We start from the raw sequence: 26859 nt of genomic DNA, 5'->3' as shown, positions 1-26859 counted from the left end.
AGATAGAGAGATAGAGAGAGAGAGAGAGAGAGAGAGAAGATTTAGATGTCTGAATTAAAGGCGCATTTGAATATTCAAATGTTGTATTAAGATTTGAATGAATACTAAATAATTAAGACCGTTTGTTTTCTCAACATCTGAATGTATATTTGTTTTTATTTAAAAATGAATAAATATAAAATTCAAATAAAATACTAAATTAATCTAACACTAAATCAATAAGTTATTTTAAAACAATTATATATAAGTTGGTCGTTGTGATGGCTACCGGTGGTGTTTGTGGGTGCCGATTGGGTTTGTGTTGGTTGATGGTGGTGGTAACAGTAGTGATTAATAGTGGTTGTCGGTGGTGGCAGTACCATAGTAATAATTTTGGTGGAGAATAGTGATAGCTGATGGTGGTGGTTTATATTTATTTGTGGCTTATGGTGGTAATAGTTAGTAGTGCTTGGTGGTGGTAATTGCGAATAATGACCAATGGTGGTGATAGTTGACTGGTGATCGGCAACTGTAGTTGTAGATAGTGGTGATTGTTTATGGTGGGTGGCTGCATTTAGCTGTGAAAGTGGAGTAGTGGTGACCTCTACTATCTTTGTAGAAATCCTTTACAAGGAAGGTATCTTAGTGATATTAAGACTTTGTTATAGATCTGAATGATTCAGATCTATTTAGACTCATTAAGTGGTTGTAAAGTTAAAAAACAAACGCACTTAATGATTAAGATATGAATATTTAAGATTCAGACGTAAGAATCAAACATACGTAATGATTGAGTTTTGAATGATTAAGATTAAAAGACGGTTTAGATTGGTTTATTTTAGGTGCTTTTAAGCACTTTTGTACTGTTTGGGTAAGATAAAAAAGTGCTTTTAAGCCAAATTAAGCCAAAAGCCATAAGTTATAAGCCCATCCAAACAGGCTCTAAAGCCGTTAACTGCATACAAATGAGCATTATTATTTGAAATCGTATAATAATGTTTTCTCCATTTCCTTTCACTCTGTATCTTCTTTCATGTGAATTATCGAGGTATCATCTTGAGTTCCATCTCTGATTCTTGTGGATATCAGGCCCAAAAAGCAGAAAGGGAGGCTTCAGATCTTAAAGGTACAATGAGAAAGAGGATGGAATTCCTTGATATGGATTGAAGTTTCTTGCTCTCATACCAGGCTCAGGTTGGAATCATGGCATGCCTTCCGCAAATATTATCGCGGTTGCTTGGTGGTGGCAAAAAGTAACTACAACTCGGTTCCTCTTTTCTTACTGGCTGTACCCTGTATGTGTAAGTGTTCATTGTAACATCTACAGTACATGATTGCTGCTGTGGTGGGAACAGAGTTGCTATCTTCTTATGTTTCCTCTGTTAGATGTTTCGAGTATGGTTGGTAGGATCATCTTTCTGGTAGTACAGGTAGTTGACCTGTTGATGGTATGGAGAATGCTAGACTATGAATGATGGTATACGTGATTCAACGTTCTTCCATTGTTCTCTTATTCAGCGTCTATGGTGAATTGTATCATAGACTCTAACCTGGATTCAGCATTTGTATCCTGTTGAAATAGGAGCTCTTTTGTTTATATTTTCTCTGCGTCGTTTGTTATTGCATTGCTTCAGAACTCAATTCTTCTTCTTTTCAGGCAATTCGTGATGTGACTTTTTCTTTGAAAACTACTTTGCTTACAACATGAACTTGAATTTCACCAGTTGACTATCCCCTAATTAGGAGTTAGGACAACAATTTAAACATTGTAGAAAATTCTTAATTTATTGCTCCTGAATTGTTAGATATGGCAGTTGGCCCACCCTTTAAGAAAAATATCTGAGGACATAATTTATAGATTACTTTTCACTTTTATCCTTTTAATGATTCTTAATCTTTTCTTTTAGAAAATATGAAGTGCTTAAGAACTTTCATTAAATGAAAGGGGAAATATGGAACAAAGTTTGAACAGTTCTCTTGGATTTTGAGCAATTCATTTATTTTGAACACTAAAAAATCACTCAACAATTCAATTATTTTGGAATGGAGGGAGTAAAGAATATGGTCTGTAAGGATGGGGACTGAAAGTTGTGTATTTGACCAACAAGTGCAAAAGAAACAAAGGAAAAGTACATACCTTTTGACGATTACGTTAAGTCGAAGGAATTCGTTTTTCAATGTGTGATCAGAGTTTTCCTTCAAATCCCTATTTTCTCCATCTGTGAGGCCAGAAAGCATGGTATTTGATTATAAGAATAAGAAAAGGAATTCAGCTAAAAGGATAAAAAGTTCTCTAATTTTTTTTAAAAAATATTAATTCGCATTACAAGATCAACATATTCAATGTAATACTACAAGTTAGGTGAAAGTGCATCTAGGAGAACGGAACTCAGAACCTCCCCCAGGTGACTTTGACCCCTGCGTCTCTTCTCATTTGTTCGCATTCAATATTTATATTAAATTCTATTTAACATGATTAAGTGATTCTTTTTTTTTTTTTTTTGGACATTCTATTCTAGAGTTTCAGCTCTTGTACATTGACATAGAGTCGAGGTCTTGCTGGTCAGTTATTTTGACTGGGAAATAAATAGAACATTCAGAGTCATCGTCTCTAGAAATATTGAACGAAAACAGCAAAATCGATTGACCAGAAGAATGAGTAGTACATAATTGACTTGTCAATACTTTCTTACCCATTTGACTGGGTCTGATTTCCCTTCCTTGTTTCATCCCTTAATTCATTATTTTGGGCTTAAAGAGGACCGGCTGTTGAACATGTTATTGTAAGTAACCAATTAATGTTTTATGAATTTGAAATACGTTTTATCCTTATTTTAGTTAATAATACCCAAAGCCACCAGACACTGGACAAAATATACTTCCCCCGTCCCTTTTTTAAGTGGCATATTTTGTTTTTCAAGATTTAGTTTGACTAGTTTTCAAAGTTAATTTAGATTACATTAATTCAATACTATTTTGAAATTAAAAACTGCAATTTTCCTTTTAAATGTGATTAAAAAATACATCTGAAAATGTTAGTCAAAATTTGTATCATTCGACCTTAAAAAAAAAAAAAAAAAAAAAAAAAAGGAAACCATGCGAACTAAAAAGGAATGGCGGGAGTAACAATCTATCCCTGTGTGTAACGTGGCAAAGCAACATTCCCAAAAGAGAGAAGACGAGCAATTAGATAAAAACATTTTCCATATTGGGGGTCGACAAACCTTGTTCTCTATATGCTTTAGATCTCATCAAGTGTTTGTTTATTCACCAAACCTACAACAAGCTAGGGAATATTTCTATTTTTCATTCTATTTGAAAATTTCCCAGAATACATTTGAATCTTTGTGGACCATTTACACCTCTTGGAATTGGCGGCTGAAGACAAATTTGGACCCTTGAACATTGAACAGTGATGAATCAAAGTGTCAGCCTTATTTGACCTTTCAAATGTACGAAGCAGAATTCAAAATATCATGTTATGGTATCGTAGGAAAGACCAGCTAGAAGGAATAAGGCAGCCAACCTTCCTAGTCGAAAAGTTACAGGATATCACGGTCAACACGAACCAACATATTACATGGTAGATCTGCCCTGGGGTCTAGCAATAGTTAATGTTACAGAATACAGAGAGACAAGGAATGCGGCGTAATGAAGATATGTAGAAAGATTGTATAACTGCAAATGATATACTAACAAATTTAGCACATACATTTGTAAATTAACAATCTGAAGCACTTCAGAAAGCTGATTAACACAACGCTCCAGGCAAGCAAGCAGGGAATAGCCACTTCTATTGTGTTGTGACTAACAAAACTTTCAGAGTTGCAATTCTTCTTCTTTCATTTAGAGATAAGGTAAGCATTCATGTTTGAGAGAATAGAACAATTGAAGTGATTGGTAGGTTCTTTTTATCTCCAACAACAACTAAATAAGCACCACTTATCCTTCTTTTATTTTTTATTGTTTTTATAAAGTAGAAGCACTACTTCTTATGTTCCAATCAGTAAAGTGTACAACTATACTAAAAACTCCAATAGTTCTGTATGGGGCTTTACCAAATGTATAAGTAAATTGTCATGCAGCAAGAAATTCCAGTGTTGTAGTTGGAAAATCGTGAAGAACTGTTTTCGTTTCACTGATGAAAACCTTAACTTGTAAGCAGTAAGAATAAAGCAGGGGAAATACTATACAACTACAAAAACGTACCCACTGTTAGGATGTACGCAGACCTTACCCTACCTCTGAGGTAAAAAGGTTGTTTCTAATAGACCCCCCCAGCTCAAAAGAAGCAAGGGAAATACTATAAATTATGATATTGTTAATGAAGTTTTGAAATTAAGTTTGCTCCAAATATTCAGTAGTTAGGGATATTGTCCAGAAATGTTGCCTTCAATGTTCAGATTACGTTAAGCATGGGCTAGAGGGTGACCTGCAAGGATAAACGGAACTCTGTATTCATGATTTTGACGGCTCAAAAATTTCTGAGTAAAACCAAATGCACCAATTCAGATATGGACAAATCGAAATAAAATCGAACATATGGAAGAAATACAACAACATTTGCGCTTACAGGGCAGGAGCATTTAGGCAGAGGCAGAGACTATCATAGATACAGCTGATCGTCCCAAAATGTTCTGCATTGCGCGACAATATATGAACTCCATAATAACCAAAACGCCAGAACCTCAGCTCCTCCTAAATTACTCCACAAAAAAATTCAAAGAATGTCCTATGATTCTAATTAGTGAAACTTATATCATTTCACTGAGATCTTCTTCTTATGTGTTGTGAAACTTGGTACCCCTCGAAGAAATCCAAGACAGCAGTCTCAATGTCCTCACCAGAATACTTGATATAGTTTTCCGGATGCCTCCCACTCTCAATATGACTCCTGAACCTTCCAAGAAATGATCTATAAGCTGGGATCAACTTCTCAGATATAGAAATACGTAGCTCCTCCCGGAGCTGAGTATCCGGTATCAACCACGTGGACTGAGTCCTGTGTACCTCTTCAAACATAGCATTGAAGGTCTTAAACCGCTCTCTCAATGCACTCTTAGACACCCCGGATGAAAAATTGCCTTTAACATGTAAACCCTCATCTCGCAAACAATGCAAAACATTCACCCAGGTTGCTCTCTGATAGTTCGTAGCTGCTTGCCTGAATTTCCCTGTTAATTTCCTTAAACAATCATCCCCTACCATTTCCCTTAGCTCCGGTGACCCTTTAATCTTCTGAACAATATAATGTACATTGTTCATCATAAATAAATGTGCCAATGAAGTATCTCTATAGCACTTCGATTTCCCTTCCAAATTGAACTGCAAAATCACAGCAATCCAGATCAAATGAAGCGCTAACGGGGTCTGTGATTCTACATCCACAAAATCCATATCAGGTGTGTTAGGATCACTCGAATACCTTGACCCCGTTGACGGCTTTGATACAATCAATTCAGACATGGTCTGTTTGTAATCCGAGATTAGACTTATGTAGTTCATAACATACCTAGTCAAGGGATGAATTGTCCCTCCAGGTACAGGAACCTTTGAAGGTTCTCGAAGCACTGCATTTTCAAATTCAGATAATATCCCTCTTGCTGCCTCTGCTAACCTAGATAATATCTCTACAGCTTGAACCCTAATTGACTCCGAAGACTTCGAATCAAAAACAATCTCAATATCAACCAATAAATCCGATAAAGCATCATGAAGATCCAATATCTTAAACAATTTCTCCGGTGATCGACGACTAATACTAATAGCTTCAGCAAAATTGAATAACTGAATAGCTGGACCTTTAATTGTCTCCATGAAACAAGCATCATCCGTTGCAGTAGCTAAACCTTCAAAGATTTGCTCACAGAGTTTCTTCTCACTAGCGAAAAGTATCCGAACGCATACTTTTGCAGCTCGTATCCACCTTCGTATCTTCGTCTCCAGTGTCTCCCATTCTAATCTCTGAATATCTCCAATACTCAGCTTCTCTATCCCGAGTTTACGAAAACTCGAATCCACTGCAGACTTGCGTACACTGCCATACACCTGAATACACTCCCGGAGATATCCAGCGAGAATCATTCTCTCAGCAATGCATCGGAGATCGTAAATTGCATTAGAAGGCATTAGATCGATTTCACGAATACTATTCGTAGATCGATAGCTAACGCTGCTTGTACTACGCTCCTGATGCTCCAAGTCCTTAGTCAACGGTGAGTCATCCTCAGAGTCATCGCCAGGCAAAGGACTACTATCAGTAAGAGAATCAGCTTCAATAGGTGTCGTATGAGCAATGAGGATATTACGAAACTCATCTTCAAGCCGAGCCATAGCGATCTGGATCGCACTATTGGCTTTGCTATGGTCATCGGAAAGTGTTGCGGACTCCATTGACCGTTGGATTTCATCAACGGCTTGTAAGTACCGATCGATCTCATGGCGATCGCCGGCGAAGATCATTTTCTCTCTAGCGTCTTCCGACGCCGTGGAATCCCACCGGAGGATTATTTTTTCAGCTGATTCAAATGCAACGACGTCGTTTCCCGGTGGTTTCATTGGTTTTAGGAGTTATTGGAATCGAAAAAAATGATTTTTGTGAGCTTAGAGAGGAATAATGAATGAATGAATGAATGAATGATAATAAGAAATTCAAAAATGGAGGCGAAGGTGTATTTGAGAGGTTTATTTTGTCGTCTCTCCGGGGGTTGAGTAATTTCTATTTGAAAGGGTAATGGTACTAATAATACTAATCTGAAATTTAAAAATATACTATTACTGGAGCTCTAATATACTTGAACAGCTTCAGTTTACGTGTTCAAATTACGAAAACACTAAGATTAATTCTGCAGTGACAATAAAATTATTATTATGTGATTAAGATATTGTGAGTTGAAGTAATTGAGATAGTCGAAGGGGAACTTAATTTGATATAATTAATAAAGTTAATGTCATGTTATCATTATATTATGATTTTAAGTTATGAAAATATTCTATTGCAAAAATGTAGTAAGACATCGTAATAAATTTTTTTAAATTTAATTCTACTAGTGATCTCATGCATAGTAAGAGTTTTAGTGCATTGTGCTATCTTTTTTACTAGTTTAAAACTGAATTATGACAAAATTAAAATCAATTGTTTCACCGGCGGAGGAATCATTTGAATATTCCGACGGCTGATTTAAAATGTCTTTTAGAATTTAATTTAATTTAGTGATCGAGTTATTTTAGCTTTAAAGAATGAAGGAGAAAAAAATTACGTTGATGGGGAGTAACTCTTGTTTTGTCGCCCCCAAGGGGTCGTTGAATTGGTTTGAGGGGACTTTTCATAGCGGAGGTCGCGGGTTCGAGCCAACACTAATGTCTTCTTAATCGAGCTCGTCGCATGGGGTTTACCTAGTGTAGTTTACATCTCCTGTGTGATTTGCGAGCTATTGCACATTAAGGGGTTTACGCAGTGCGCACACAGTGCTCACCACAGAGTGCTCGTTTACCCAGTGCACACACAGTACTCACCCGAAGGACAGAGGGTATAGCGGCTCGAATTTTCCTTCAGTTTCCAAAAAAAAAAAAAACTCTTGTTTTGTCCTATATGCGCACACTGTTTTTACCGAACGAAAGGAGGTAGTATAGAATTTCACTTACCACCATTAACCCTTTTGAGTTTCGAGTTTACCATTTGGTAATAACAAAATCGAACTTAGACAACTAAATTAAAACATACATGTTTAAAAAGAAGATCAATTAATACGAAATGAAAGAAGTACTAAACATCAATTAATTAAAATAATATTGGTAAAGTTATTATTTCAATCATTATTTTCTTAATGAATATACCATATCAAAAAGTGGTAATATTTTTTCTTTTCTTTTTCCTTTTTTTTCGTCTTTTTTCCCCTTTTTTTTTGTCATTTTTTCTTTTTTCTCTCTCTCTTTTTTTTTTTTTTCTATTATACAAGTTACAAGGTTAAGTGCATGAAAGGAGTAATGAAGAATTTAATGAAGTCAACTTGAAGTTAATGATAATTAGTCGACAGTGTTTGCGTTCTTCATGATATGGTTGATTTGGTAGGGCTGTCATCGTCCATGCTCTTTAAAAGGTTATAAATTTTCTTTTATCAATTTACTCTTTACTCTTTTGATTTCACTTATTTATATACACGTGCTAAACTATAGTAATGCCAAAATTATTACTAATAATAATAATAAAAAGTCATAACTTCACAATATTTATACCGTCAATTAATAATCTTGTGCAAATCTTGGAAGTTCGAGTTTGAACAGCCTTTGTTTTGTCTTTACGGGAGTATATATAAGCAGACATAGTTATTCTAATTTATTTTTATTTGTTTATTGTGCTAAAATAAAATATATATTTTTTATTTGTCAAATTTAAAAATATCAAGAGATAATTTACTTCTTAATTTTAATTTACCTTCGTAAAACTAAAATCATTTTTAGTGCATTTTTCAAAAAATTATTATAGTTGAATGTAATATACTCACTTCATATGCTTATCACCTTTTTAGTTGCACATTTCTTAAAAAAAAGTACTAATTAAAAGGTAATTTGACCAAATCACACTTACTTTTTGCTCATCTTTGTCTAATATTTTCCTTTTTCACATTACATTAATATTTCTTTATATTTATAAGGATAAAAATAAAAAATAAACAACTAATTATGCCTTGATTTTGTGAAATGACAAGAAGAATAACTAATTAGGAATGGAAGTGGTGGTATTTTATTAAGTACTCACTCTCAAATATAGACTAGACAAGCAAAAGTAAAATCAATTTTTTAATTTTATATATCAACAATTTTATTTTATTTGTACGTAATCTAAGCAGTAAATGTGTCTGCATGCATTTGTTACACTATAAAACTTCATCATCTGTTACTAATAGCTGGCAGGCAACAATTTACTGACACTAAATGAATATTTTAAGAGCCAAATCTGGGATTGCACGAGTGCTACCTATCTATACCTTTAATTAACAATTAAACAAGTCCCATTTTATTAGCAAATTCTTCATCTCGAAGATGTGACTCATCATTAATTAATTCAGTTTATTTGATTTATTTTTCTCTTTATTTGCGTCTTCCAGCTATTTGAACTGTTTATCATCAAATATGAAAGAGTAGTACAAGCTTAATATGAATATATGCTTAATTACATAACAACACACAACAATAACAAATCCAGTGTATTCCCACCAAGTAGAATTTGGGGAATTACATAACAGGACATTAATAATTATTATGAAAAACATGAATATTTACAAACAATATGATTTTTATTTTTATTTTAAAATGTTCATCTTCACGAATAAAACTCTAGCAGTATAAAGCTGGTAACTTCGATTTATTCACGTTCTCGTCACTAGTTGAAAATGGAAGTTTCTAGATATAATATCATGTTTCATGGACTTTTATTTTGTTTAAGAGTCATTAATTAAAAAGTATTATAAGAATTTTTTCTTAAAAAACAGTATGCCGCGTATAATTTGTAGCCTGGCACAAATTTGAAGTTCGAAACTTCGAATTTAAAATGCACCAGAAGCCATCCAAAAGTCAAATAAGGATAATTTGCACTTTGCTTTAGGCTATTTTTGAAAACGGAAAAGTTACAAATATTTCCTTAAAACTTTAAAAAAAAATATAGATATATCTTCCGTCATACTTTACGTATAAATATATACTTGTCGTTAATGAAAAGATATATATATATACCTCTCAACTTTGATAAATGATAAAGATATACTCTCGACATACTTTAGGTACAAATATACCCTTGCATCTATATCTATAATCTATTAAAAGTGTGAAGGACCTTAGAAATATTGTTTGAACTTTTTACCCTTCATTAAAAGTGTTTGTTTTAGATAAAATCGTCTTTTCAACATTTTTTTTTTTAATATTTAAGAGTTGAAAACTAATTAAATATATTTATGATAAAACTTTTCCTTATTAAAAGTCTTCAGAATTTCACTGTTTTTCCTATTTTAAGAGTTGAAAATTAATTAAATATATTTATGGTAAAATCTTTCCTTATTAGAAGTCATCAAAATTAATGACAATTAATATTTTTCTCATTAATTTAAGAATTCTAAATCAACTAAATTTGATTTTAAAAGATTTAAAAAATCTAGAAATAAATATAAAATCGTTAGAATAAGAAAAATTTAAGAAATAACAGTTTTTTAAAAGTTTTAAGTACATAATAAGAATGTAATCAATGATTTTGTAAATATTTGAATTTAAAATAAGAAAAGATTTTAAATATATAAAATATAAAAATAATCGTAATACAAATATGATTCAAATTGATGTATCTCTCTTAACTTGTGGCAACAAGAAGAGTTACTATATGACAAATTCAAAAGTGATGATCCATCAACCAGTTGAACCTTCTGGTGGTAAAATATGTATGTATATATGTTTATATTTATATTATTATATTAAAGCGTGAAAGGTTTTTGACTTTTATACTTTATTAAAAATCTCCGCAATAGATAAAATTATTTAATTTTGAGAGAAGTATTGATTACCCCCTTGAACTTGTCATGTTTTATTCATATTACACTTGAACTTTGACTTGTCCTAAGTACCCCCAAACTTTTTGTTTTGCAACGTCGCGTGGCCCTTTTTTTGCCAATGGACCAGTGCATGTAAACCACGCGTGTGCACATGAAAAAAAGTGTTGATGTGGCTGTCCACGTGGATAAATATCATCCACTTTCCTTATATTTATCCTAGACAAAATGGCTTAGTGGACCCTTGTACTATGTCGGTTTTGTAATGTAGACACTTCTATTTACATGTTTGTCATCTGAACTCTTGAACCCATTAAAAAGTAATATTTTAAACTCTTTGACCGTTGACCGAGCTTATGTGACATTAAAATAGCTGAGTAGGACGAAATGTGTGTAGATACGCGCCTGGATGAGAATGGGGGTATTTTTTGATCAATTTTACATTAAGATAATTAAAAAAAAAAATCCTATCCCCCACCCCCAGCCCCTCTCCCCACCCCCGCACCAGCCTCTTTCCCTGTCCCTCCACTCTCTCCCCCATTTCCTCCAGACATTCGAGAAAGAAACAAAAACAACATCGAGTTAAAAACATAACTAACGCAAAACCTTGTGAGTCACTACAAAGGAAAGTACATCAAATTATTCATTTGCAGTATGAAGAAAACTAGTAGCCACATCAGGCATACATGAATGGAATGAAAAACTAGTCCCACAATATTGGATATTATTCCAGGAGAAATAAACAAAGAAAATACAAGGAAATGAAATTCAGAAATGATCAATCTTCTTGTGAAAGCTAATTCATACTATGCAGTATGAATTTGTACCATATTCATCAACATGTGTGCTGCTATTTTTCTTCATTGCTTTAGCTATGTTGCTCGTACCAAGTCCCAAGTTGATGCAACTATATAAACTCAAAAACATACAAATAAACTGAAAAACATACAAAATTCATATATCCGATCAGATTTCAACATGAACAACTTTAATTTCACCAAAAAAATTTCACCAACTATTTTTTTTCTCTATAATTCAATTTTTTTTTAAAAAAAAAACTGAGTAGAAAAGGTAAAAGAGATACAAAATTGTAGTTGGTTAAAACTCAAAAAGAGATTATAGAGAAAAAGTTGTAGTTGGTGGAATGTTGAGAATTTTTTGAATTTCGAACAGAAAAAATACTTCTCAAATTCTTTGGCTCTCACTTCTCAATTTTTCCAAAGAGCAAGAAGAATAAAAAGATCAAATGATGAAGGAATATGAGAAGGAGAAGAGGAGGAGAAGAATAAGAAAAAAAAAGAAAAAAAGAAGAAAAACAGAGAAAGAAGGGGGAAGAGAGAGGAACATGGGGGGGGGGGGGGGGGGGGTTGTTTTTTTTTAAAAAATTTATTTATTTTAATATTTAATATTTTTTATACTCAAAAATGACGTGTCGGCTGACATGTAGCGAGTGTGTTACACTCATCAAAAAAGTGCTTAAAATATTGTTTTTAATGGGTTCAGGGGTCTAGATAACAAACATGTAAATAAAAGTGTTCACATTACAAAACCGACATAATACAAGGGTCCATTGAGCCATTTTGACTTTATCCTATATTAAAAAATAACCCACTTCTATCCTTAATTATCTGATTTTCTCTAAAAAAAATTATATTTTCCAGTTTTTCTCTACTCCAAAATAGTGAAAGGTTGAATTTTCGTCGACCAAGTAAGCTATTATCTAAAAATTTATATTTTTTGGTGTGCGTTAAAAATATGATTTTTTTTTTCTAATTAGTGTTTTATAGTAGTTTTCGATTAGGATTTTGAGGAAACTCATATGCACAAATACGTTTCTTATTATAATTAACGGAGTAAGAAATTACAATTTAAGTTAGAGGTGTACAAAAATTGAACCGATAAAAATATTATTGATTTATCATTATAGGGTTAACGATTTTAGATTTAAACAAATATTGGGTTATTGATTCAATTTTGCTTTTTTTTTTTACTGGGTTATTGGGTAAATCGATAACCCAATAAGCTTATGCTAAATTATTATTTTAAGAAACTTAGTATTTGATACGGTATTTGAGGGGAAACACCCCCCCCCCCCAAATATTTAATTATAAAAATAATTCATATATATTATGATATAATTAATTAATCTCCAAAAATCAATTAATGAAAGGCCTAACTCTTTCAAACTGAAAACTCCTAGCTTTACTGATAAATACATAAATCAAACATTTAATTACATATAGTCATAACTAATATACATTACAAATAAATTACTCAAATTTGTGCATGGTTTCCAAGAACTTTCATTCCTCTCAAGCATCAAACATTAAATAATCAATTCCTTTAATATTTGGGGGGTTTGATGATTTTCTTTATATTGAAAATTAAATAGGAAGAGGGATAGTTAATTTTTTTGAAAAAATTAAAGAAAAATATAATTTTTTATTTTTTAAACAATGAAAATGTTGAATTGGCCGAAAAAGCACTCCATCACGCGCGTGATGGAGTATGAAACCAAACATTTTGCCATGTCAGCAAAAAAAAGCCAGTGACATTGCAAAACAACTAAGGCTGCTTATCGGACGGATCGGATGGAGCATTACACTTAACGGTTATCGATTTTAAAATATACAAACCACTAGCCAACCGATAAGATATCGATTGGTTCGGTAATGGATAAACAATTATCGGGCGGTTATCGGACGGTTTATCGGACATCCACAATTCCTACTTGAATGCGCCTCAAAACCAGAAAACAAAACAGAATAGAACATTCTTTCTTTTCACAGTGATACTGACAACAGAAATACTAGTGCTAAATCTCTTTAAAGCTTTGGTTACTGTTAAGTACTTTTGATTTGAGTCCGCAAAGCAACCAAACCAATGAACAGGTTATGAGTTTCGACCTTTTGTACTTGAATAAATAATAACTTTAGTAGTTACTAGTTAGTAAGTACTTCATTGTTTAGGGTTAATTAGGGATGGGCTTTAGGTTAGAATATAGATCCATTAGGTTTGATTTTCAATTTTACTATAATATAATATAAATACTGGCTTAGTTCAAATTGCCTTTCGGCCTCTAACTCTAAAGGGTCTTCCCGAAACATTTTTAGCAGCTTTGCGTGATGCTAGAAACTTGAATTTTCGAAAATCTTTAATGGGATCTATAGAATCTAGTCTTGCTTATGGTCCTGTATATTTTAATACTCAACCAAATTTACAATTATCTTTGACTGATGTAAATATTCTTCATGCTCTAATATTAAATGTTAAAACTCATGGATATGATTATGCCCCTGGATCTGAACTTATAGGATTATCTTACCGCATATATTATCGATTATTATCAACTCTAAATCCTTGATGTAAGTTGATTGATGATAATTCTGACTGCACTATGCTTATTGAAACTATTTTTATAAAATCTAGGGTTACTACCCGAAGACCTATTAGATGAGATGAAATTGATTTTCCCCAAACTTGGATATTAAATTCATTCACTTTCCCAAAACAATTGGCGGAAGACGTGACTAATTCAGAGTTAACTCAAGTAACTCAAAACTCTGATGGGCGAGTTTGTCTACAATTCGATAGCAATCCTCCTGTCTATAGAAATTCTTTTTCTTTACCACGAAGGCTTCCTTCAATACATCATATTTCTCCGATTGAACCTGCTGAACCCAATTATGGACCGGTTAGGAATCGAGCGGCATCTTTGCATACTATTAATTCTGCAGATTCGCACATTACACCTAAAGGTGTAGAAAAGATAAAAATTAATTCAAAAACTAATATAGTTCAAGATTTTGATAATGAAAATCCTACTCCATCTGAAATGGATTTTGACATAAATTCTGTTTAACTATGATGACACAACTTATTGATTTTAGTCCTGTTTCTCAGGCAAGAAAATATATTCAGAAAGAATTTTTTTCTGAAAAATGGAAAACCTTTAGGACATGGTTTTTTTGGAACTTATACTCCTGATGAATTAAAAAATATTTCAGAAGAATTCTATGAAATTTGTGCTTTACATAATAAAATCAAATTTGTTTGTCCTTGTAAGTAGCCTTAAAACCATTTGCATCAATATGAGTATACGGATAAATAACATTTATAAATGGTGTTCCTAAAATAATAGGAGGATAAAGCTGATTTTTTACTAGAAAGAAGAAATGTGGAATGCAGACTCTGTCTCGGCAGATATGAGTATTTGGCAATTTATAATTGATATCAAGAGCATGACCAGATGCAGATTTTATTATATGAGTGGTTTTTTCAAAATACCTGATTGGGATTAATCCTTCTTGAATACAACTAACATCAGCACCACTATCAATCATAGCAATATTGGTAACAGAAAATTCTTTATTTATCAAAATAGTGCAGTTTATATACCACTTATGAGCAGTAACAATTTGCATCATACCCAAGAAATAATCTTTTTTCAAATCTTCTGCTGGACTGAATTTATCAATTTCAGAATTTTCAGAGTGTTCGAAATCCTTTTCTTTTCCTTTTGAAGCAAAAGATACTTCGGAATAATCTATTATTTTTTCTTCAATTTTCAAAATTCTATGATCTGAGATCATTTGGTTTTGTTTTAAAGAAATAATCTCCTTTTTCAATTGCTCAACTTCGATTTTTAAATCATTAAAGGTAGTATCTCTACCGGGGGTTTTATTTAAAACAAGTCGTCGATTTACTTCAGCTAGGGAATAAGACGTGGGAAGATTATCAAAAGAGTTATCTTTAGAAGTACTAGTATGAGCAGAAGTTTTTTGAGTAGCAAAATGAAGGATTTTTTCACGCAGTTTATCATCAGTAACTTCTTTTAGTAATTCGAGAACATTTTCAGCAGTAAGAGTTTGAACATTTAAATCCAGATCTTCGAATTGCGCTTGAAGTTTATACATCATTTCATCACAATTGCAAACATCATGATCACAGTCATTACATTTATTAATCTGATCGAGCTCACTATCAGAATTAGGTAATTCAAAATTATTTTCAGAAGTAGAATCAGATTCGGAATCAGAGGTATATAATAAATTATAGACTTGGTCATGAACTTCTTCAGAAAGTCCTAAGGACTTGAGTTTTTGTAATTTGTAGTTAAGAGCTATATGGCCATACTGGTTACACTTATAGCATTTAATTTTTGCTAAATCTCTTTTTGATCGATTTTTTGTGAATCTAGTAGACTTACGGAAGGATTTTCGAGCCTCACGTTCTTCCTTGCTTCTATGTCTGGAACGTTTATTTCTATAGGGTTTAGAAGACGAAGACTTAGAATACTTTTGCGGTTTTTGTACAAAGGGTTTATCCATACCAAATTGCTCGCAAAAGTCCCCTAATTGGGATTTTTCTCTGAGTTTATCAAGCTTAATTTGTCTAGCTAATTTGAACTCGTTACAGAGGGCTAAGCCTTCTTAAGTACAAGCTATAATAAGCTGACCATAAGTCTTTTTTGAATACTGGACTTCTCCATAAGATCCTCGAAGGGTTTTTCTAACTCTTTCAGCAAATAAGGGTGGAAGGCCATCAATGAATTTAGCTTTCCAATGGTCATACTTACTTTCGGGTAAATCCATAACCCTACTAAGAAAGGTGTCTTTATACCAACGGAATTCACCTAAGTGTCTACATTTTAACCCATTAAGCAGAGTTCTAATGTTTTCATATTGATTGGTAAATCTTCCTCCAAAATGTTCAATAATCATCAGCATAAGGGTATAGACAGCATCCGAACGTCCTGCCCGAAGAGGTCGCCCTAGATTGTCTTTTCCGGGTTGATCATTGGTGGCGTTAAAAATAGCCTCGCGTTTAGTATCATCAAGGAAATTATCCCACCAGCCTCGAAGTTGGCCAGTAAATCCCGCAACAATCATTTTACAAATTGTTTGGTCAGTACGATTGGCCCTATTTTCTGGCGAAGTAGTGGCTGTGGCAATAGTAGCATACATGGACATTCGATGAATAAGAATAGAGATTTGTCGGTCAGATAATCCGTCAATATTCCATTCATAAATGGCTTCTCCACTATAAGAAGTATTTGTCTGATTCCATTCCCTTTCCTCTATCAGAACATCTTGAGGAGTTGGGCGTGGATAATATGCAGTAGACATATGGGAAATATCAGCATACTTCTTGCCAGGTTGTTTTTTAATCATACCTTTGAGCTTATTAAGCTCGGAAGAGATTATAATGCCAGGATTTTCAGCAGAATCAATATTCTCAGCAAAATTGGACTCAAGATTTTGTACAAAATCATCAGAAATATTAAGGGGTTGAATGTTTAAATGAGAGAATTTTTTTATCTAAGAGTTTTTCTAATTGGTCTAATTGAGAAACCTTTTCAAATCCGTCTATTTCAGGAGGTCTTTGAATACAAGGTTTTGATAGAATATATTCGTCTTTATCAGTGATTTTGAAAGTAGAAGGAATGTTAGAGGAATTCATCTAAGAGCTAAGTTTGTTAACTAACTCGACCCTGTCAGATGAATACAGAATTAGTAGAGTTCTGTAAGACAGAAATTGATAATATTCTACAAAAGGGTCTTATAAAACCCTCAAAATCTCCTTGGTCTTGTACCGCTTTTTATGTCAATAATGCTGCTGAAAAGGAACGAGGAAAACCTCGGCTAGTTATAAACTATAAACCTCTGAATAAAATTTTAAAATGGATTCGATACCCTATACCAAATAAAAGAGACTTACTTTCTCGATTATATGATGCTAATATATTTTCTAAATTTGATTTAAAATCTAGATATTGGCAAATTCAAATCGATAAAAATCATACTTATAGAACTGATTTTAATGTTCCTTTCGGACAGTATGAATGGAATGTCATGCCATTTGGTTTAAAGAATTCTCCTTCCAAATTTCAAAAGATTATGAATGATATTTTTAATCCCTATATGGACTTCATCATTGTCTATATTGATGATATCTTAGTATTTTCAAAAACCCTCGAATCTCATTTTAAACATTTTCATACGTTTAAACAAGTAATTATTCAAAACGGTTTAGTTTTCTCTAAACCTAAGATAAGTTTATTTCAGACAAACATTAGATTTTTAGGACATAATATTTCTCAAGGTTCTATTGAACCTATACAACGAGTTCTAGAATTTGCTAAAAAATTTCCCGATGTCATTACTGATAAAAAACAGCTTCAAAGGTTCCTCGGTAGTCTTAACTATATTTCCCCTTTTTATAAAAATTTGTCTAGAGACTTAGCTTCTTTATATGATAGACTAAAAAAGGATCACAAAACTCCTTGGACTCAAGCACATACTGATTTAGTAAAATTAATAAAAAATAGAGTTCAAACCCTTCCTTGTACTTCTCTTGCAAACCCTAACTGGTTAAAAATCGTTGAAACTGACGCTTCAAATATCAGCTATGGCGGAATACTTAAACAAGTTAATCCCCATACGAAGACCGAATGTTTGATTGGATTTTATTCTGATAAATGGACGAAAAGTCAGAAAAAATACGCCACGGTAGCCCATGAAATGCTAACTATTGTAAAATGTGTTTTAAAATTCCAAGATGATTTGTATAACCAAAAATTTATAATTCGTACTGATGCTCAATCAGTCAAATTTATGTTTATTAAAGACTTCAAACATGATGCTTCTAAATTAATATTTGCGCGATGGCAAGCTCAATTAGCCCCGTTTGATTATGAAATACAATATAAAAAAGGTAGTGAAAATTCTTTGCCTGATTTTTTATCTAGAGAATATCTTATATGAGTTTTTATACATATTTCCTCTCTGAAAAAACTGTAATAACTATTATCAAATGCATTCCTTTAAATGAAGATATTCATTTTCTTATCTTAGAAACTCTAATTCATCGCTTAATAGAAGAAATTTTTTTTGAAAATCACAATGAATTCATTGATGACGAAATCTATTGGTTTGACATTGACTTAAGTAATTAATGTTTACAGATATAATGAAATTCTTTCTACACTTCTTCTCTGCAAAGTTCTTACTCACCTTTATAAAGGCAGTTCCTCTGAATATGGATTTACACATGCTCATATTACGGAAAGTTATTGACGATCTTATTACAAAAGATACACTTTATGAAGATCTCATCGAATATATGTCATGGTATGCTGATCAAATTCCTGATGCAATTTCTGAATTAATGCAGTATGGATCCTCCTTGGCAAATCGCCAAAGGTAGGGGACGAGGTGGAAGAAATCAAAATTCTTCATATCTAGGTGGAAGAACAAACTCTTCATATTTTGATCGACAAAATTCTGCATATAGCTCTGCAAGTTCTAATTTTCCTGTTTTACAACAAGGGAATAGAACTTTGATCAATTCAAAAATTCATGGTGATGTATCATCCTCATCAAAAGCTCTGAATATTGGTTCTTCTGTCCATTTAGAAGACATTCCTGAAAATCATCCATTATACAAACAACTGCAATCTTATTTATCAGATCAACAAAAAACTGCAGATTCTTTTGCGTCCATAGTTTAAGAAAATTCTGAAGATAAGCCTTCATATGAAAAACTGGATGCTAGAGAGCTTATATTATATATTGAAAATCAACATATTCCCGGGCAAGAAAATTCTGAAGAAGCATGGAGACTACTCAAAAATTACCTTACTGCCAATGTATATTTTACTGGCGAATCATACAAAACTCGGACTTATTATGAACACATATTAGTGCAAACTTTCAGTGCAACCTTTGATCACAGTCCCCTAGGAGAAACTACCCGAGGAGTTCTTGGATACTCCAAAATGGTAATTAAAAAACTTATTCCTATTGAAGAATGGGGAATTTCATCAATGACTCAACGCTCTATGCCAATGGGGCCGATGGGCCAAACCCTTGCCAATTTTACTTACTGGGATTATATTAAAGCCTCTTCTCAAGTCTTATATTATAATAATTATAAGCACAAACACACTTGGTTCATAAAAATGTGTGCTAAAGTATTTGAAAAACCTATCCCAAACTGGTTTATTCAATGGTGGTCTCAGCATGGACCTACGGTCAAAATATTGCCTCCAGAATATTCTTCTTTATATTCCTCATGGAAAAAATCCTCTCCTTTCTTAACCGAATTATATCTTTCAGATCATATTTGTAAAATTGATACTATCGATCAGATGTATTCCTATATAGAATTCTCTATCCCTTGGATCCATCGCTGGTCCATAGAAATAGGCTATGATACTCAGCAAATTCCTGTCTTATACCGAACATTTTATTGTAATTTTTGGGACAAATTGCTTCGGAAAGATCCAGAGACTAAACTCCCCTATGATCATGACCAACGGGAGGAAATAGTCAAGAAAATTGCTGAATATGAAAAAACTCCCAAAAAATCAATTTTGGTCGAAGAAAAAAGTCTTAACTATGTTTCCCGAAGAATATCTGCACATGGCGGCAATAAAATGCAAATGATCGAAGAATATTTATCAGAGGTCAGGGATAAATTACTGTAAACTGTTGAGCAAAATTCAGACGTATCAATGAATAGTACTGAAACAAATAATGAAGATATTACTGATGCACAACCCCCGGAAATTCTACTAGAAGAAGAAGAACTTGAAAAAGCTGAAGCATTTATCAAGAAATGGAAAGGCAAAGACAACATATGACTGATGGATGAGATGTAATTGTAATAAATTCCTCTCTGTAATAGTAAAAACACTGTGCACAGGGACCCATCTATTACTGTGCAAGATTCTTTTTTTTATTATTTATAGGTGCCTCATTCTTGAGAAGAGGCAAGAGTGCAGAACTACTCTCCTTTATTTTGCCCAAGCTCTCTCTCTCTCTCTCTCTTTGTAAAATATTCAAGAATTAAATAAAGAAGAAGCTACTTGTTTACTATCTCAGTTGAGTTCTCGGCTAATCAGGTACATATTTTTTTACTTATTATAGTTATTCAAATAAAACTTCTACCATAATCTGGCCGTGACTATGTCAGGCTGAACAGTATCTTATATCTATGTTGAAGATCTAACTTCGCTGACATGTTAACTATGAAAGCTCCAGACTCTATCAAAATATGAAAGAATCTTTTTAATTTCTTGACTTGCTTCCAAAATGGAGGTACGGTTGAGTTCAATAGACTTATGTTAACCTTGTCTCTGTGACGCCGTCTAGTAAGTTGTGCCTCTCTAGCCCGTATTGATGAGAAAAGGGCGAATTTCCGCACAATTAGAACTTCTAGACATGCCGGTTCAACATAAGGTTATTAAATCTCTGACAGGCCCCATGTTTGGGTAAAAGAATCGTCCATACAGTCATAAAATTATTTAAGATTCTTTTCTATTTCGGTTGCTGCTTTGGTTCGGTCTTCCGACTTTGGCTTAATCCGATATTATTATATGGTCTGGTAGGCTGAGTGGCATACCCCAGCCTAAGAGATCCTGTACTGGTATCAGAGCCTGTGAATTTTCATAGTAAATATGTTAGGTGAGGTGAAGATGTTTAGCATAGATATAAGACTCTTCTAACTATGGATATGGGAGAAGTAAGTACTAAAAGTACAAAACTCGAAGAGGTAGATTTACCTCAAGATATGGATCTACTGAATAAATGGACTATTCCTAAAGTTGAATTAAAAACCATATATGAATAAGGATTTTTTGATAAAATAAAACAATATAATATAATATAATATAATATAATATAATATAATATAATATAATATAATATAATATAATATAATATATATTTTATATATCTAGGTAAAAAGTATAAGTATATATGATAATTCTTAACGGCTTAACAGTTTATCCAACAAGAAAATTGTGTAATCCACGCCCACACCAATAAGCCGTTAATTAAAAAAATTTAATTCGTTCACCAACCATTTATCCGATAAGCTAATACCAATAAGCCAATAAGTTAATTTTGCGGATGACTAATCGGATACGGTTCGATTTTGAACAGCCTAAAAACAACAAGTTCGGGGGAGGGGAGTACTTAGGACAAGTCAAAGTTCAGGTGTACCATGAATAAAACGTGACAAGTTAAGAGGGTAATAGATACTTCTCTCTTTAATTTTAAATAATTAAATGTTATACGTGCTAAGCACGTGCAGTTAAACTAGTTAATGAAAAAGTATATATATACTCTTCTCACTAGTGGCAAGACACATATTACAATCCCGTTCATTTGACCTTTTTAACTTAATTTATCCCAACCTCACCCCAAAATAATTTTAATTTAACCCATAAACTGATAAAAATAATAATTCAAACCTGATCCGGTCTAATAGAAAGAGAAAGAGAAAATGAATATGCGTGAATAGAGATGCGTCTTGCGGGTTCTATTAGATCGGGTCAGGTTTGTGTAATTATTTGAATCGATTTGTGGGTTAAATTAGAATTTTTTTTGGGTATGGTGAGGATAAATTAAATTAAAAAGGACAAATGAAAAAAATTGTGACACGTGTAATGTCGTTAGTGAGAAGAGTATATATGTACCTTTTCATTAACGGAAAGAATATATTTGTGTCTAAAGTATGACGGGGATATATATGTACCATTTATCAAAGTTCAGGAGTATATATGTATCTTTTCAACAATGGTATAGATATATTTGTATTTAAAATATGAAAGAAGGTATATCTGTACCATTTATCAAAGTTCAGGATATATTCTCGCCTTTTCCCCTTTGAAAAAGAATCTGTCCGGAAAATATTTCTTTTGCCATTTGATTGGATTAAGTAAATTGCTTATGATAATATTTGTGAATAACACATCATATGTTGTGGTGGAGCATTTTACCTCCTAACATGGAATTTTTTGATGTATATTTGAAATATGTCAAATTTTGATGCAAATATTGAATATCATAGGTGAAAAAAAAAAAAAAAAAGATAGTTGTGAATAACACATAGTAAAAAATTAATCGTTAAACAATTGGAGCAAAGGATATTCCAGTAGTATAGTCTTTTTGTATGGACTACTCTAGTGGTTAATGTACTTCATATTCTAGTAGGTGAGAACTTGAAATCATAATGTCTCGGATTCAATTTTCAGTGAAGATAAAATTTTTAGGTGATTTTTTTTATTTATATTTTAATTTTAATGAATAGAATTATCTGATAGTTGATACTTATTGCTAGTAGAGGTGAAAGATATATGATGAAAGATATTTTATTTTGAAAATATCTTTTAATCAAACATTTATCTTAGAGGTTATTTTTCTTTTAATTTTACACGTAAAGCAGAACAAAATAATTTTAGATCACTTACAATAATACTATTTAAATACTATTATCAATCTTAAATACTGAAAAGTCACATCAAAATATTCAACAATACGGTAGACTTTTATCATATATTAATTTAATCGTGCGTGCCTCGAACTTTTAGTCTTTAATTATTTAAAATATCATATACCAATTTAACCGTACATATCTCACATGTGTAGTCTTTGATTATTTAAAATTTAAATTTAATAATTATTTAGTTTAATTAATTTTAAATATTTAAATATTAAAAAATAACAAACTACATTAATACGAACATAATAATAAAACACAACTACTTATAGCAAATTACCAATAACATAAAGGGTTATAGCAAAGAAGACAACGACAATCTGAACGCCAAGATTTCTATGCGAGTAAATTTTTAACTAAAAAAGGTAGATAACAAGTTCCAGACTAAAAGAAGAGAAAATTATTTCAAGAGAAAAAAAATTCTAATAAAACATTTATTTACCTTCATTTCTATAATATGAAAGATACCAAAAAAAAAAGAGACAATTTGACCAATTATCATAAACACACCATTCTTTTCTACGTAGATTATTTAATTTTAACATTTTATGTATCTTTAATTTAATGATATAAATGTTGAAATTTACATAATATAAAAATTATTATTTTATAAAGAGAGAGAATGGCACGATCCAATTGGACGTGAGTGACACCCACTTCAGTCTTCGGTGGGAGAATCAATAATTCAGAAAGTATTAACCAACACTTAGGGAAAATAAAAGAAATTATCTCATTATTAGTTTTAAGAATCAACCAATCTAACAACTTAAGAAAACGCGAAAATAGATAATAAAATAAAAACACCCCCAAGATTCGAAAGTCGATGTACCAAAATTTATTAAGAGTGTCAAGAAGGGGATGCAACCTCAAAAATCAAAGAAAAGTTCATAATGTCCAAACAAGGGATCGTGTCATCAAGGAAAAATTCCATGGTAATTGAATAAGTTACGTACCGCTGAAATGTGAATCACACGCTAGAATCACAGTTGAGGTCTTGTAGGAGTCGTTGGAATATTTGTTGCACTCAACAAAAGTAATTAAGAGCAGGTGTAATATCAACACACAAGAATAATAATGTACTAGTAGGGTCATTTGACCACCCCAAGATAAGAATAAGGACATTTAACCAAAACGTAGTACAAGAAGTTAATTCATGCTCATTCTAACCTACACCCAACATAGCAAGTATCAATTAAGCAATTTAGGATTACAAGAAACAAATCAAGCCATTTACATCCAAGTCAAGCGAGTCAAGCCAAATTCAAGACAAGTTAAGCAACAAGCAACAAGTCAAGCCAGACCAAGCAATAATCAAACATATAAACACATTTTTCGGTTTATACGAAACTGTCAAACTCACATGAACCTTGTACATACACGCTATGGATATTATAATCACCCTTTAGTCATGACCTGCAAGGACAAGTTCCGTCCATGTACCAACACTTCAGATGCAATTGTCTGCCAACCTTATCCACCCATAAGTCGAAAGAATGTTCAGATACTGAAACATTCCTCTTTTAACTATAACGGAGGTCGAAATCATACAACAAGATAAAATTATTAAAATTGACCACACCAAACAACATGCACTAACAAGCTATACTAAATAGCAGTTAAAATGTATATATAGTACAAATTGAATTAAACTACAATACTATCACCTAGCTTGAACCAAGCTTGCACAACTCCACTAAGTCGGAGCCTTGTCCTTTCGTGCAATTTTCACTTGATCTCGGTCTAGAAAATGCTTACAAATATATGATTAATGAAATGGCCTACCACGTTGGGGATTATAACTCACACATAACCCCTAAGACTAAGTTCATGATCATTTTCTCTCATTTTAGGGCTTTCTACCTCGATTCAACTAAAATTATCAAAGCCTCGATCGAACGATGCTTCTGATATACCTTATTCGAATGAATTTCCTTCATTCTTAATTTTTGAACACCCCAGTTTAGAATCGTCCTTGGTTCCTCTTCATAAGTCAAATCCTTATATAATAGAATCGAGTCTCATTTAGTTATAGAATTTTCATCGCCATGATACCTTTTGAGCATAGAAACATGAAATATCGAATGAATTTTCGATAATCCCGATGGTAATGCTAACCTATATACAATTGGACCTGCATCCTCATGAATCTTGAAATGACTAATATATCAAGGGCGGAGCCTGCCCCTCTTGCTGAACTTCATGACTCTCTTCATGGGATACACCTTAATCAATACCTGCTCACCAACCTTGAAGTTCATATCTCTTATCTTACGCTCCACATACTCATTCTTTCTACTTTGAGCAGTGTCACGATCCAAAGTAGTATCATGATCAACGCTAAGGAGTTTAGCACTCCAAAGCAAGCCTCATCAGAATTCTACAGAAAATCGGGTAGAGTTTCCCGTGTTTTTGGGCCTAACAAGAAACTTCCTTATCTCAAATCCACAACACAACAACCCAAAAATATAACCAATACACCAAATACCAACACAATTCACCAAAATCAACAACAATGCACTACTACTACCAATATCAATACGAAGTTAATCTAAAAAAAATAAGAGGTAGTCAAATATACCACAATTCCAAAATAATGAAAGAATACTCAAAATCTCCAAAGACATGACTATGTAGCAACTCTAAGAGTTTTCAAGAAAAAGAACATAACGAATCAATAAACTATAGCCCACACGAACAATTACGGGGCTTACCAGGAATATGCTACTCGAATCCTCCAGCCAACGACATCCTCCCCGTCACCTGTGTTTTCTGAAAAATAATAGCAAGGAGTGAGACGCTAGCTCAGTGAGTTGAACACATGCCCATAATTGTTTTAATGGGGATAGGTCATAAAATATCATGAAATAATGCTCTTTCAGAAAATACAAGCTGCACCAGGTCTAACGATTTCGCCGTTAGCTATGAGATTCAAATCAAGGTCTACTCCCATTTATAAATTCTTTGTAAACAATAGGATATTCAGATAAAAATATTTTTCAGGATAGTACATATCATTTAAAGTTCATATCAAATCATGTTACATGTAAACATGAATAAAAACATATGTCAAAATGCATATTTCTTATGTAAGTGAAGAATATTCACAGTAATAATATCATATCTCAAATAACCATTTCAATATCATATCAAGTAAAGGACTTGCCCCACATGCAATTTCAAAATATTTCATAACTCATTGTTTCATCAAAATCAAGTATAAATTATGCAAGTTAACAAACATAAATTATGGTAAGATTACTACTCACGGTACACGTGATGAAATACCAAACTTATCACATCGAACGAGTTGTATCACTTTCTTTGATCAAATCTATAACCGCGTAATATCTATATCGGGTTAATTCTGTTGTTTAAGATAATTTCATGATAAAATTAGACTACCCAACCCTCAAAGTTCCATGATAACCTTCAATTTCTCAAACTTTATGCCCAAAATCACACCTTAATATGCTTAATATTGTCTTTGATAATTAAATTTTACTACCCAAAATAAATTACCTAGACTAAAATTACAATAAGGATGCAGAAAAGGGTTCACCTTAAATCCGAAAGAATTTTTCGATCAAGCCTCGTTTTTTTCCCACTAGACGAACAACTTGCTCATTTTTTTCTCCTTCACGCGTAGTTAGGCAGCAGTACTGCATTTGCTAACTTTAGATATATTTTTAAAAAGGTAAATAGGAAAAGCCCCTTATTATACTATTCTTTTTTTTAAAAAAAAAACCATTTCATTTATTGGTTAAGGCATGCAAATGGGCTAAGCCCATTATTTTTTCTTTTTCTTATTTGTTTTGGTTTGAAAGATGGGTGACCCACAACTCTCTTTCTTTTCTTTTTCTTTTTACAACTAGAATTAACATGATATAGGGTATTAGAAGTAGTCAACAACTTAGTTTGAATATACCTTACTTTTTCATAAGTCTCCCTCATCAAGTAGTACCCAAAGATTTAATGTCTTCAATCTCAAATCACCGAATAGGTGACCTATATTTTCTTTCTATAAAGTGCCTCGAATAGTGTCATTGATGTTGGAGTG

At 32.5% G+C, this 26859-nt stretch overlaps 2 protein-coding genes across 2 annotated transcripts in view; one reads left to right on the top strand and one right to left on the bottom strand.

The window, feature by feature from the left end:
- LOC107876060 (sm-like protein LSM1B) overlaps nucleotides 1–1578 on the top strand; it is a 5547-nt gene extending 3969 nt beyond the window's left edge. The window contains exon 5 of the mRNA XM_016723042.2: nucleotides 1069–1578. Within this exon, the coding sequence (XP_016578528.2) occupies nucleotides 1069–1146 (78 nt within the window). The 3' untranslated portion in view covers nucleotides 1147–1578. The remainder of the gene's footprint in view (nucleotides 1–1068) is intronic.
- A 2396-nt stretch (nucleotides 1579–3974) lies between these two features.
- Nucleotides 3975–6736, bottom strand: LOC107876059 (exocyst complex component EXO70A1). The gene is made up of 2 exons (XM_016723041.2): nucleotides 4553–6736; nucleotides 3975–4411 (listed from the first exon to the last, which is right to left on the bottom strand). Exon 1 carries the CDS (start codon nucleotides 6535–6537, stop codon nucleotides 4744–4746), a length of 1794 nt encoding a protein of 597 aa, XP_016578527.1. The 5' UTR covers nucleotides 6538–6736; the 3' UTR covers nucleotides 3975–4411; nucleotides 4553–4743.
- Between the last annotated feature and the right edge of the window lie 20123 nt (nucleotides 6737–26859).

The sequence above is a fragment of the Capsicum annuum genome, chromosome 6 (assembly GCF_002878395.1).
Source record: "Capsicum annuum cultivar UCD-10X-F1 chromosome 6, UCD10Xv1.1, whole genome shotgun sequence".
In the NCBI taxonomy this organism is placed as follows: Eukaryota; Viridiplantae; Streptophyta; class Magnoliopsida; order Solanales; family Solanaceae; genus Capsicum; species Capsicum annuum.
This window is presented reverse-complemented; position numbering and strand designations above follow the sequence as displayed.